This window comes from Danio rerio, chromosome 4, assembly GCF_052040795.2.
Source record: "Danio rerio strain M-AB ecotype USA chromosome 4, GRCz13ab, whole genome shotgun sequence".
NCBI classification, from domain to species: domain Eukaryota; kingdom Metazoa; phylum Chordata; class Actinopteri; order Cypriniformes; family Danionidae; genus Danio; species Danio rerio.
In genome coordinates, this window is record NC_141024.2 from 66,519,815 (window position 1) to 66,534,392 (window position 14,578).

The 14,578-nt window shown below is 35.9% G+C and overlaps 1 protein-coding gene and 1 long non-coding RNA gene across 7 annotated transcripts; one reads left to right on the forward strand and one right to left on the reverse strand.

Moving 5' to 3' along the window:
* Positions 1-126: 126 nt before the first annotated feature.
* Positions 127-8,026, reverse strand: znf1053 (zinc finger protein 1053). 5 transcript variants are annotated; one of them, XM_087250096.1, is made up of 3 exons: positions 7,974-8,026; positions 7,230-7,379; positions 127-1,656 (listed from the first exon to the last, which is right to left on the reverse strand). In XM_087250096.1, the coding sequence occupies exons 2-3, from the start codon at positions 7,312-7,314 to the stop codon at positions 395-397; spliced, it is 1,347 nt and encodes a 448-aa protein (XP_087106222.1). In that variant the 5' UTR covers positions 7,315-7,379; positions 7,974-8,026; the 3' UTR covers positions 127-394. The 5 variants fall into 5 exon arrangements, with proteins under 5 accessions (XP_087106222.1, XP_087106223.1, XP_088506530.1 ...); XM_087250097.1 differs by having other exon boundaries at positions 7,230-7,382; XM_088650404.1 differs by having other exon boundaries at positions 7,841-8,026.
* Positions 8,027-9,295: 1,269 nt separating this feature from the next.
* On the forward strand, positions 9,296-13,781 carry LOC141381837 (uncharacterized). 2 transcript variants are annotated; one of them, XR_015484341.1, is made up of 9 exons: positions 9,296-9,349; positions 9,489-9,532; positions 10,969-11,133; positions 11,519-11,669; positions 11,767-11,904; positions 12,019-12,112; positions 12,508-12,689; positions 12,822-12,939; positions 13,311-13,781. It is a non-coding gene; the product is annotated as an uncharacterized LOC141381837 (long non-coding RNA). The 2 variants fall into 2 exon arrangements; XR_015942843.1 differs by having other exon boundaries at positions 12,508-12,939.
* Positions 13,782-14,578: the final 797 nt, after the last annotated feature.

The following is a 14,578-nucleotide window of genomic DNA, read 5'->3' on the forward strand; positions in this document are numbered from 1 at the left end:
AAATATGGTAATCGGTTCACAATAAGTTGAAACACACTGTTAGATTTTGCTATTTTGGCTTCTTGGGTCGCTCGCCAATTTATAGATGACTCTTAATACATAAAATAAGTAAGCTGTACAAAGTTCTTACGGGGTGAAGACTTTATTGAAGACAATGAATAGTGCAGTGCCTCAGCTGTGATGTTAACTTGTCTGTCTTCAAGTAACTTAAACCAAAGTACTGTCTGTGAGACACTGCTTTATAACAAAGGATGATGTAATTTGTGAATCATGTTTTAGCTAAGGATGTGATCCTCTCGAAAGTAGTTTATAAATAATCTTCACTTGAATGAACAGCCAAACTACATGAAAAAGCTGCCGTTTTGAATAAACCCGTGTTTGTGTGGACAAGGCCTCAATTTTGAGGACTCTGCTCTCCATTGTGAAGCTTTAGGTGAGTGTTGAGGCTTCTTTTACGCTTAAAGCCCTTTCCACACTCACTGCATCTAAAATGATCCTCTCCTGAGTGAATCTTCATGTGTTTCTTAATGGAGTCTTTGCGTGTGAGACTCTTTCCACACTGATCACATGTGAACACTATGGTTCCAGTGTGACAATTCATGTGGTTCTTGAGGCTAGCTTTGGTTGTGAAGCTCTTTCCACACTGAGCACATGCAAATGGCTTCTCTCCAGTGTGAGTTCTCACATGGTGTTTGAGTGTGGTTATATGTGGGAAACTTTTACCACACTCTGTGCATGTGTAAGGTTTCTCTCCAGTGTGAATCCTCATGTGGATGTAAAGGTCTTGTTTTTTACCTAAACTCTTTCCACACTGTTCGCAGGTGTAAGGTTTCTCCCTAGTGTGAACTCTCATGTGAGCAATCAGGTTCGCCTTTTTACTGAAACTCTTTCCACACTGTTTACAGCTGAAAGGCTTCTCTCCAGTGTGAATTCTCATGTGCGCTGCCAAGTTTCTTGCATGACGAAAGTTTTTTCCACACTGTTGACATGTGTATGGCCTCTCTCCAGTGTGAATTCTCATGTGGGATTTAAAGCTTTGTTTTTGACTAAAACTCTGTCCACACTGTTCGCAGGTGTAAGGTTTCTCCCCTGTGTGAACTCTCATGTGAATATCAAGGTGTGACTTTTGACTGAAACTCTTTCCACACTGTTTACAGCTAAAAGGCTTCTCCCCAGTGTGAATTCTCATGTGAATATCAAGGTTTGGCTTTTGACTGAAACTCTTTCCACACTGCTTACAGCTGAAAGGCTTCTCCCCGGTGTGAATTCTCATGTGTGCTGCAAAGTTTCCAGCATGATAGAAGCTTTTTCCACACTCTTGGCATGTGAACTTACTCTCTCCAGTGTGAATTCTCATGTGGACTTTAAAGCCTTGTATTTGACTAAAACTCTTTCCACACTGTTTGCAGGTGTAAGGTTTCTCCCATGTGTGAACTCTCAAGTGAACATGAAGGTTTGACTTTTGATTGAAACTCTTTCTACACTGTTTACAGCTAAAATTACACCCAGATTTGGATTTCCGAGGTCTTCCATGTGATGAAGTCTTTTTAGTCAGTGTGGGTTTTTCATCAGTTGTTATTTCTTGTGGTTTCTCAAACAGCAGTTTCTCATCTATTTCATTCTGTTCATGAGTCTCTTCCTTTAGCACCATCCGGTCTAAAAAAAAAAAAAAAAGTTAGCTTTAGTATGAAGACTCAAAGTGACAAGCAAGAAATGAATGTTGAATGTCTTACCATAAAATTACCTTACCATTTACTCTCCATCATGTGGTTTTAAACTTTCCTTTATTGTGGAACACAGTAAGCCAGTAGCGTTTTTTTTTTTTTTTTTTTTTTTTTTTAATCTTCTGTGTTTAACAGGATCAAGAAACTCATAAAGGTTTAAAACCACACGAGGAAGAATAAATGGTGAGGCTATTTTCATTTCTGCATCAACTATCCCTTTAAAAGGTTCCTACAATTACCCATTTTTTACAAGATGTACAATTAGTCTTTGGTGTTCCCAGAATGTGTCTGAGGTTTCAGCTCAAAATCAGATCATATACCTTGCAGAATATTTAATTTTAGGGGTCAGAGGAAAACCAAGCTCTTTTTGTGCCTGTGACTTTAAATATACAAAATAATAATGATAACCCAGGGTTTACAAATGTGAACTGTCGGTTAATGAACACCCAGGATTATTTTTTAAACCCATGTATAGCATGAGCAGTGTGGAAGGTGACTAAAAATAACCCAGAATTTATCCAGGGTTAGAATGACCCAGGGTTAACAATTTGAAGTGTGAAAAGCCCTAAGAATACTCAGCATCAGCTTTCAGGATAAACAGAGTATAATGACAAACAGCGACAATTGTCAATCACGTCATGATGACCTGGGGCCTGTTTCAGTAAGGAGGTTCAACCAACTCAGAGTTTAAACTTGAACTCTGAGTTGATTTACCGAGAGATAAAATACTCAGAGTTTTCAATTTCAGAAAAACATTAGAGCTACAAAAGTCTTTCAGTCAAGAGCAGTGAGTGATTTTCTCCTTTTGTTGTTTGATTAATGCTAAAAACAGTCGGCAGCAGTATAATTGCGCACTGTCATTTTAAGAAAAGTGCGGCTCTGATATGGTTTCTCTTTCACATGTCTTTTGATTCTCAACTTGTTTGTTTATTACACAAATAAGGGTTAATATGAATATTCACTAAACACAGCACTCTGACCCAAATTTGCATGCATTTGACCATTAAAGCGCTCAGATTAAGATGGCTCTAGATGTGTGTTCTATATGATGGAATAATCGTTTATCTCGATTAATGGTTTTTCATAATCATTAGCAGCCAAAATCGAAATTGAAACCAGATTTTCGATTAATTGCACAGCCCTATCAAGTGGTAGAGGTTGATATGACATTTAAAATGTAAGCAGGACTAAAAAATCTTTTTAGAACGAGTAATAATCCCATTAATCTAGTTACAGTACATGTCCGTCAAAGATTAGTGAATTTAAGCTAATTATTCATTAAGAAAGGACAAGCCATTCTGCTATGTGACTTTGTTCTTTGTGTAACTGAAATGTAGGCAATAGCTATGTTTCCATCCAAAAATGCTAATTGAATTTATGCGCAAAACTGGGATGTCACATAAAAGATGTGCGAATAAAGCTGCGTTTCCATCCAATGAATCAAAGAGAACAAAATCGTCACTTCCTGATTAACAGGCCCCAATTAAGAACAGTAAAAACAGAATTTACTGCGGTAGAAGAAGCTACATGAATCTTTAATTTAAATGACAGCTCAGAGGTCAATGCTGGCACACAGTGAACACGTGTTGGCGTTTGAAGCAATGAGACGCAGAGAACAGATGCTCTGGAGGTCATTAATAATATAATAACATGAATACTGAAACGGTTCAGGTGTTTTAGAATGACCAAAACAACATTTCAGATGTTTATAATGTTCTCAGCCTGCTGGTTTGTGCATTCACACACATTTTCATCATCATATGATCTCTTATAACAAACCTTTTTAAACACACATACTGGAATTTGTTCAGTAAAAGTGCTTGCGTTGTTCACGTGAGTTTATCTTCTCTTATCGAATAAAAAGTTTGTCCTACTCAGTTATGCGCATGTGTCTTTATGCTTACATTTCAAAAGTTATGTGCATCATGACATTTCCATCAACCATTTTTTTATGCTCATAGCCTATCCAAAAAGCACATAAAAATAGGTGGCTGAATATGTAAGGCTAAGTGAGAAATACTGCTTCATCTTTTAAAAAGGGGAGGAGACCGACAGAAAACTCTCTTTCAGAGACAGGCTCTCTTGCTCTGCAAACAAGTGTGTTCATGAATATACATACAAAGAAAAACAATAAAATAAGAAAATATGACTTTGCTACAATAAGCAGCATTAGGCATGGGCCAGTATAAGATTCTGACAGTATGATAACCTTGAATAAAAAATATCACAGTTTCATGGTACTGTGATTACTCTTTTAAATGTCTGGGTAAACAGACACTTTTTCCTCTTAGAACACAAAACATTTTCTTTTGAGAAACTTTTAAAGTATTTTGGAGCAGGAAACATGTCAGGCTAAATCACTCAATTGAATACTTGACTTCTGTTGTCTTCATTTGTTTCATAAACACAGATTTCTTTACAATTTAAAACAGCATCTTTGGAGATCTTTTCTGCTGGAGTTACTGTTGTCCTGAAAAACTTAAAACAAAATGTAAAAAAAAAAAAAACTAAAAAACTTGCATATAGCGATGAACTGCACAGCAGAAAATATTGGCTGTTTTAAAACCTTGACTTTTTTCAAACTGCGTTATACCTTGAAAACGGTTATCGTCCCATGCCTCAGCAGCACAACACTGTTTTTAGGATCTAAAATGTATTATTCCAATGGTGGCACCTGCTGGTACGTGAAGAATATGGTTAATATTGACGAACTTTACACTCAAATGTGTGCATATCATCAGCATGCTGTAATCCATTTCTTAAGCAGCAAAAGTAATTTAAGACTAGTTTGTTGGCCAGTTGTAGTCAGCGCAATGTTTAACGTTATTGTTCCACAATAGTTTGTTCATTTAGTCTCACGTCGCCCAGCAGCAACATCATATAGTTTAGAATTCTGTACAATGTTTTATAATAATTAATTATTTTAGTGTCCGTTTCATTCAGCATGTTTAATATTGGGGGCATCCATGTTTTTTATCGGGTAGGGCCGGGCCAATCGCAAGTGGGGGTTGAGCAGTGAGGCAGAAATCATGTCGCGTTTCCACTGTTGGGCTAGTACTCGCAGCGTGTCATGCAAACCCCGCCCCCAGAACGTCCCCCGAATCAAACGTCACACAACCCGCCCACTTCAGCGGGAATCAGGCAGATAATGCATGCATGACAGAAAAAAAGGTAGCCTAGTTTCTGCTTTCACTCACCCATAAAATGCTCTGTTTACATGATTTGATTAATATCATCGTATCCATATACTTTATAAATAATATTTCAAACCTCCTCCGGTGTTTATTGTTTTAGAAAATATCTTAAATCTTTTTTTCAGACAGGCCTATGTAAAATGAAAGTTTAATATGGGTTTAAATGGTTTGATTTATGTACTGTTTATAGGCTACCTAAATTATTATAGCTAGATTTAATTTGTTTTATATTGGTTTATTCATTTTATGTGATTTTATTATATGCGACATTTGTAATTATTTAAATTATTTCAATATATCTTAGGCTATTTTATTAGGATATGACACTATTGTTTTTGAGTCTACAAAAACGGACACGAAATTTGTAAAGTTTAATATCTTTCTGTTGTATTTATGTTGTGTATTATCTTCAAAATAAATAAAAACAGAAGCCGCTCGCAGCATCAACAGAGCTGTGAGAGAGCGCTCTTTTTCTCAGTCTCACATTCACATCCAGGCATCTAAACACGCACAAACACCTTTTAAACTTGACGAAAACTCTCAAAAACATTTTATGCAACAGCCTTACATTTAAAAGGAAAACATAAGGGCGATCATACGCAAAAAGACCCCAGCCTAAAAGGCTAGATGTTTTCTTTCCCTTATTTTTTTATTTGGTTATTTGTTTGGTGCATGTACTCGTGTGCGATCGGAAAACTATAGTGTCTGCCTCTCCTTTCACTCCGCCCCAGCTAGCCCTCTTTGGCCCAAGGTATTCAGCGGGCTGAAAACGGCCGGCCGCTGGGCTGAAAACGGCCGGCCCCGAGAAAGCCCCGCTTTGGCCCCGGAAGTGATAGTGGAAACGTGACTGGCCTTGGCTCGCTCACTTTAGGCGTGATATAGTGGAAACGCAGCTATTGATGCAGCTTCTCTTATCGCAGCAAATTCCATTTTTATTGTTGATATTTGGCGCCAGTTAATCAGGAAGTGATGATTTTGTTCGCTTTGACCAGGGGTCTCAAACTCAATTTACCTGGGGGCCGCAGGAGGCAAAGTCTGGGTGAGGCTGGGCCGCATAAGGGATTTCACAAAAAAAAGTCCTCAAATGTCATTATTAACAGTTTTAATTATTTCTTCTGAACATGAAGTGTCCTGAACATTAATAGAACATTGAGTGAAGATTATGAACAGTTCTTCTGAACATGGCATCTTTTGCCTACTCCTTGCTGCCAGAAACTTGACAGCGCTTCTTCTCACAAATCTGAACCACATTTGGCTTTAGAGCGGAAGCAGTTGAGACCCTCAGTATGGCTTGAAGATGATCATTATTAAGTCTAGACCTGTACTTTGACTTATTGAAGTCCTAGGGAAAAAAGTGGGGGAACTTACTCAAAACTTCCATTCCCTCACCTAAAAAAAAAGGCGTATATTTGTATAAATAAAACATCCCCACCCTACTCCTGTCTGTACCAGTCTGTATCTACCTATAATATATATAAGATGCAGGGCAGGCACGTGCACACATAGGGCTCAACCTGTGCAGTGCACATGCCCTTTTTAGTTTTGCATAGAAAGTGCTCTTCCAAAATGATCAAAAGTGCCCCCGCGACGCGACACACCCTCGGTCCCGCCCTTCAGTAGGCGCGTGATAACACCACTCTTAAGTACGCGCGCGACAACACAGCTGATCAGAACGCGCGCGACAACGCCCCTCCACACTTCCCGCCCGTCACAGCGTCTAACAAAAGGGCGGGGTGCGTGGTGACGTTACCGGCATCCTCGCCCCTTTGTTTACACGGCGGGCAGGGAATGCCAGTGACCGCTGTGTACGGATAGAATCAGCGGAGCGGGGAGCACTCTCTCTCCCCGCTCCGCTGATTCTGTCAGTGTACAGCGGTCGGCGCGGGCCACAAAATATTGCACTGAGGGCCGCAAATGGCCCGCGGGCCGCGAGTTTGAGACCCCTGGCTTTGACTCTTTGTCGTTGTATATGCACTGTCTGTATTTTGCACTGTTGTTGTATTTAAACTGTCTGTATTTTGTACTGTCTGGAGCCAGCACCTAAGCTTTTTACTCATCATAGCACACGTGCTGCTGCTGATGTGACAATAAAAGTGAGTTGATTTCATTTGAATGGAAAAATCCAGTTTTGAGCATAAAGTTAATTTGCATTTTTGGATGGAAACATAGCTCATGAGTGCTTATGTGCATTTAGGAGAACTAGGCTGCACACTCAGGGCTGCAAGATGGATTTAATTTAATATTCTTACTATTAAAATATATCTGAATGAGGATTAAATGACTGAGTTGGTCTTTGAGAATGAAAATCAACCTGTTTGTTCCTGCAGATCTTCCTGTTTGACTGTGAATGTTTCTTCAATCTTCACATCTTCACTCTCCTCTTTAATAAACACCATCTTTATAACAGTGTGGAGATCAGTTGCTTCAGCAGGAGTTTTTCTCTGTGTTTGGACACTTTGTCCTGCTTAAAATAAACAAAACAATAAAAATGTTCCATTTAAAATAAATAAAACAATGAACAGAAACAAAATAACTTCTCCTTAACACTTACTTCAACAGTTTCTTTATATAAGAGTAATTAACAAAAAATAAATCAGGAAAGTCTGAGCAAGAAACAATAGCCACAAATGACCTGATTAAAACTAGTAACATTACTTAATTTCTTATATATAGTGATGTATACTTAGAATGGAATGACATTATACTGTTTAATAAATTAAACCTTCAATAAAGAACTTATTACTCACATCTCTGTAACTTTTTAAACTTTATTATGTATGTTCTTAATCGTTTTGTTTGTTTTATTTAGCTTATTGTCTGCTTACAGCAATGTGTAGCACTTTTTTTGCACTAGACAAATTTCCTATCAGGGACAAAAAGGTTATCATATCTTTATTCAAACAATAGTACTGTTTTACTCACATTAATGAGGGCTATGTTGTATAAAGGGTAAAATAATATTATCAACAGCAGGTACATAATTTAGCACTGAATAACAACAAAACAGAAACTTTAATCAATCGCTTTATATAAGTGTAAATGCTTTAAAACAAACCTTTCTCCAGTTGAATCACAGCGCTGGAACGGCGCAGGCTTATGACGTCACACGTCACGCCAAAATAAAAGTCTTTTTTTTAAAAAAACCTTTTGCCACTTACTGTTGCAGTCTTGACTTATTGATACATTTCTCCCTCGTTTCCATTTTCTCACAGACGCACATATATTCAGTATTTGGAGTTGATCAAAACCTTTACTCTAAACATTTTAAGACAATTAAAAAAACTTTATTAATCTACTAAGACTAATTGTTTAAAGCAAAAATCTCAACATTCTAAAAGGTATAACAAATAATCTAATGAGTGTTTAGAGCTGAAACTTTACAGAAAAGGAGGTAAAATAGGTGTCCTTCATGTAAAAAGTATTCATTATCACTACACGTTTTAATTCTTCTAACTATTCATGACTTAGATATATATTTTCTCTGCGTTTGGACACTTTATCCTGTTAAAAATTAACAAAGCAATAAAAATGTAAAATGAATAAAACAATGAACAGAAAGAAAATAACTTCTCTTCTTCTTATGAGAGTAATTAACAAAAAGAAATCAGATAAGTCTGAACAAGAAACTATAGCCACAAAATAGCTGATTAAAACTAGTACTCCATTTCTTATATAAAGTGATGTAAACTTAGAATGGAATGACATTATACTGTTTAATAAATTAAAGCTTCAGTAAGACACTTATTACACACACGTTGTTCAATAGTCGTCATTACTGTGAGTAAAATAGTACTTCGTTGAATGTGTCTGTAAAGTTTCAGCTCAAAACACCCATCAGATTACTTGTTATACATTTTAGAATGCTGGGATTTTTTGCTTTAAACACTTAGTCTAGTTGGATTATATAAGTTAAACAAAATTGTGTTAATGTAGATTTAACTCGAGGAGCTCAGTGAATATTCATTTTCATTTGCTTTTAGAAGGTGTTAGTCTGTTAGATAAAAAAATGAAACAATAGCTCTGTGTGTCAAATTTTTAATTTAAAAGAAAAATTTATTTTAGAGGAAAGTGTTACTGGAGGTCTTTGGTTGAGTATATAGAATAGAACTTGGCTTTTACCTGGAAAATATTGCATTTCCAACAAGGCAAAAGAAATACACTTTAAAATTGTACAGGAAATCTACACAGCAAAATTTCCAGTGTTGTTTGGAGTTGTTTTTACAGTGTAAATTTTTTTGAGTTAAAAAGTGTTATTTGTGGTGTTAATTTACGTGACATAAACACCTGCAGTGTACCCTTGTTGTCAGAGTAAGGGTTAATACTGCAAGTTAACATAGTTAACACTAAAAACGAGTTGTTTCCATTTCCGGTCGCTTCACCTTACTTCCTCTTTGATTAATGGCGGATGGCACATGGAGAGCATTCAAACAGGTAACTGTCATATTACTTATTCAACCACAAATATTCAATACATTTTTACATGCTTTATGTTTCTCAATGTAAAATTTATATTTGTAATATTCTAACCGAGATTTCAAGTTCTAACCACTTGTCAATTTATACACGACAGACATCTGGAGCCGCGAGACAAGCTGCTTTAGCGGGAAAATAAAGGTAACTTTAAACATTTTACAGTTAACAGTTTTAAGGAGTTCCTATATTTGAATCGGGTTCAGTTCGAGCCTATTATGAGAAATAGGCAGTAATGACTCATGCAACCGTTTGAATTGTTTAAACTGTTTATTTGTTTTAAATATCTGCAAAGCAGCAGCTGTCAGTACTTAACGTTAGCTGAACTGTAACCTAGCTTTGTGTGCAATCTAACGTTATCTATAATGTTCACTGTTCAGTGCGATTGATTTGTGGCGCGAGCAGCGAGGAGTCGCGGGCTGCCTGTTCTCGCTTTCATCGGTGCTTTTAAACGGTAAATATCGTTATACGATTCAAGTGTACAGGTACAGACCTGCAGACCATAATACGTTAAAAACAGACGCAAAATACATTCGCTGTAAAAGTTAGCCGTGCTTGTTGACATGAAGGGATAGCCAGTTCAGAAATGATTCTTCTTTAACCGGTTCTTTTCAGTGAATCAATCGAACCAGTTCACTATATTAAACTGAATCATTTGAAAATGTTCGCTTCTGCGGTAAGCACTAATCCTTAAAATGGCTTACTTTATAACCTGTCTGACACTTAGTTTCACTCAAAAATACCGTATGTTGAGTTTCGACTTATTCAGTAACTGTAACAGACGGAACTGCTGTGAAAAGAACTGATGATGAGCGCAAATCGAGTAACGTGTTCCCTATAAGTGGAGCTGAGCTCCACTGACAACGACCGAAAAATGCTAAGCTCAGAAGAGACGAACCCAAGCAGACTGTTATTGCCATTGTTTACCTAGCAAATTTCATTGTTGACTCTAAGGTAGTAGTCGAATAGTAACTTTATTTATTTAATGTTGAAGTGCTGTTCAATTGCATTGCATGAAGAGCTGGCTTAGATAGAACTGTACGTACTCTTAACTTTTGAAGATCTTTTATTAATGTGTAATGTAAAAAAATTGTTTTTTAATCTGTAATGTGCATTTATACAAGTATAATTTTCCTATAGCCTACGTCTTGCTAACAATACTAGTTAGAAATTGGTATGTAGAAACCTTCATAATAAAAAACAAAATGAATGTAAATATAGCTATTTATAGAAAAAGAAAAACATAATGTGCTTTTTTATTTATATGTACTATTCATAATAACATCGGCTTCTGTATCACCTGAACATGAAAATGAATAAATTAACTTGATTTAATTTTACTATGTCAAGTTTGTGATAGATTCTTGTTAATAATAAAGTGATATATTGTGTATTTTTCAACAGCTTCCATCATGTTGGTGAAAGTTCTATTTTAAGGAGTGAAAAAATATGTAAAATTGCTTACTGATTTTACATTTTAAGGTTTTCGCAGTGAAGGTAAGTTAAGATTGTGCTGGTCAGAGTTGTGCTCACTAAAGTCATAACCATTTCCTGAGTCTGTTTTTTTTTTTTTTTTTCAGTGAAAAGCAAATTTGGATTATCAACAACTGCAGATCCTCAAGTTTTCGATGACATGGACACTAATGTAGAAGAGGACATCTTCCACGAGTTAATGGACAGCAGTCCACATTTATGCTTGACTGTTAGATGTTTGGAAAAAAATATTTCTGCTGGCCTGCCTGAGGGTAATTATTCAATAAATATTTGGACAGTTTTAAAATGCCTCTGTTTTACAGGAGTATAAGTCAAAACAGTTAGAATTAAGTAAAAAGAAGAAATTCATAGAAGAGCTTACTGAACAGTGGAGTGTGTATAGAAATAAAGAGTTTTTATGTTTATTGACCATTGCCAGGTGTTCGTTTAGCTTAAGTTCATGTGATGCCCAGTGATGAAAGGTTGATCAAAATAGTCAAAACCACGGTGTAGAAAAACATTGAGGATGATGGTGTATAGTAAAAGCTATTAGTACAGCATTGTTTTAAATTAAGTTGAAATATAAGATAAATTGATTGTAAACTAAAGACAATATTACGTAAAGGTTAATAATAATGTTTTCCATTTCTCCATCAGTGATTTCACCCACAAGATCATCAACAGCCAGCACATGTACTGATACAGTTTCACTCTCTTCAACGGATCATGAAGACCCAGAGCGAACAATGCAGAATCAATTGACAAGGACTAACAGCTGCTTGATAGTAGATGGTAAAGGGCAAAACAGGTATATGCATATGTTGTTTGTTATGGTTAATTCTATCATATACTAATTAACTTTTATTATTTTACAAGTATAACCATTTTTCTGGTCACTTTATCAGATTGTTCAAGATGCATTGGGAAAGCAATCTGGTGGTGATGAAGTACTTGACGAATACAAGGTCACAAAAACTTTAGGGCCACAGCACTAGACGGCAGCTGGTTAATATTGTCGTCAGTCACATGAAAGAGATTCATGGGTAAGATTTCATTAAATATATGCAAGAAAAGCATGGATTTTTTTTAAACCAAAAAAAAAAAAAAATGTAAAAAGTTAAGTACTGTCCTTAATCAAATATTTTACTGATTGTTAGGAGAATCCCCACGTGCAAGCAACGGGAGTCTTATGCTTTGGGCATTATTTCTCTTTTTCCCAGCCTGAGAGACCCGTTTTCCGCAAAAGGCTATGTAAGAAATTGTCTTATTGTACTTAACAGAACCTTGTTCATCCATTTTAATTATTTAACGCAGAGGTGCCCAAACCTTGGTCCTGGAGAGCCAGTGTTCTGCAGAGTTTAGCTCCAAATGTAATTAAACACAAGCTCTTAACTAGCAAACTAAAAACTTTCAGGCAGTTGTGTTGAAGCAAGTTGGAGCTAAACTCTGCAAAACACTGGCCCTCCAGGAATGAGTTTCGACACCCCTGGTTTAAAGGTTTGTGTTTTTTATTTTTATTTGTATCATACAGTCAGTCTTTTTAATGTAACTGGCATTTTTAAATATTTCTATCTATATAACAGGAACATTTTTACGATCCAGAAAAGGGAACCGTTTGTAATTAATCTAATATGCTTCTTTCTTAGATTATTCTTAGACAAGACTTTGGTCTCCTGTTCAATGCTGAAACATCCAACAAGTTGCTTGAGAGGTAGGAGACCGCATTTAAGCACAGGATCATCAATAAGGTTGTTAATGAAATCCCTAACTTCAACTGCCAGACTTCATTGTCTTATTAATTCAGCAGAAGGATAAGAATCTGAAAATGGTACGATTTTTAAGGATTTTGTAGTTTGAAATTTGCTTTGGTTTCTTTTGTATTTGTGAGCTATAAGTGTGAATGTGGGCTTGCTTCATTTTAATATTAATACGTATAACTTTTTTATCATCACTCATTCAGACTGGGATAATGATGTCATCTGTCCTACTCCTTCTGCATCTCCTACCTCCTTCAGAGAGAAGGAAGACTTAAGATCAGTTCAACAGAGGCCTTTGGAAGACTTGTGCATTTCCATAAGGTAAAACTCACAATATTTTCGAAAGTCTTTTCATTGTTATTATTAAGGTTGTTAAGACCATTATGCGATGCTGTAAAATGTACCTTTTGAAACTTTTTTTTAAAAGCCAATACATTCAGTTGAATGCTGTTGAAGCATGTATGTTACATCTTGGATGAAATGAGGGTTTATCAAAAAATATATAAACATATTTTTGTGGTAATTCTTTTCCCTGTCACACTACACAATGCATGACATGAACACATTTTATTTTTGCACTTTGGGTAAAGGTGGTTTTGTTTTATTTTTTGTGTTGTTTTCATTAACAAAATTGTAAGTTTCCTAATTGGTTTCCTGCATTTAATGACATATTTTTGGCTGTTTTTTTGCAGTCTTGCACCAGCATTAAAGACCATCTCAGTGAGAGGAAGGGCCACCAGCCATATCGCCTAAGATCAGGAAGGATCAAGGGGAGGATTGACCATTTCTATGTGGTTATGGACAAACATCTCATCTCTTGTGCAGCAACCAGGTCCTTGAGTGCTGTTGATGAACTCTTTAAAGACTGTGTGTTCAACTTGACGTACGAGGAAGCCCTTGTCTACATCTTTACCTTTCTGCAGACTAGTCTACAACATCGATGTTGGACCTACCAGTGAGTCACCCAGGGTAAAGAAACTGCGAGCAAAGCTTTTACATTAAATGTTTCTTTTACAATAATGTGTTGGTGTTGTCAAAGCTTGCAAGCAAGCAGCACCTCTTTAAGACTCTCACAGTTTTTGATACTGAAAATGCTGTACATTTTATGTTGGTCTAACTGCGTTTAAGATGCATTGTTAAAAATAAAAGTTTAAACTGGTAAACTGTTCTGACTTTTTTTTAACTGATCAATGCAAACTGTCCTGTAATGCAGTAAACAATCTATATAACTAAAAATACATTTAAATATCAACCTAGGTATGTATGAGCACTATATTATTAGTGTTAAGATGAACACTCTTAGTGTTAAGCTATTAACACTGCGAGTGTAATTTTAACATATTTACTTTATGCAAATAGGGAAAGTGAGTGGAAAACAGAGTTAAAGTCAACACTAGCAGTGCTTTTTTAACACTATGCAAGTGTAAAATAATTTACTCTTTTTCAAGTGTAAATTTAACTCGATTTAGTGTGGACCTATATAAACACTAAAGAAGTGTTAATTTTCACACTTTGAGAGTGAAATTAACACTTCAAAATTTGCTGTGTACCCTGTAAAATTCTAGTATTTTTTCCAAATTTTTTGACATCGACAGCTCCTGTTCTTTCTGCAAACAAGCAGAGGAGACACTTGTACATATGAGACACTTGTACATATGTTTTTTGATTGTCCAATTATCAAGCAATTTTGGTCACTCCTAAATTTGCATATATCTGCTTTTGCCAATGCTGTGAATTGCTTTATTCTAAAAGACATTATTTTTATTATAATAACCCAAAAGCTAAATCCCTGGAACACATCATACATTTTTTTTAATCTTATATGGCAAATTTTTCATTCACAAACAGAAATTTACAAATAATTACTCATCATTTGCTCATTTTAGAATAGAATTTAACACTCTCCTAAAATCAATTCATCTTATCAACAATAAAAACAATCTAAGATTCCTAAAATATT

Bases quoted from the DNA above. Each gene is read 5' to 3' on its own strand.
- znf1053 (XM_087250096.1), bottom strand. From the start codon at position 7,314: ATGGTGTTTATTAAAGAGGAGAGTGAAGATGTGAAGATTGAAGAAACA. The intron at 1,657-7,229 runs GTTGATTTTCAT...TTTTTTTTTTAG, and splicing joins AGATCTGCAGGAACAAACAG to ACCGGATGGTGCTAAAGGAA.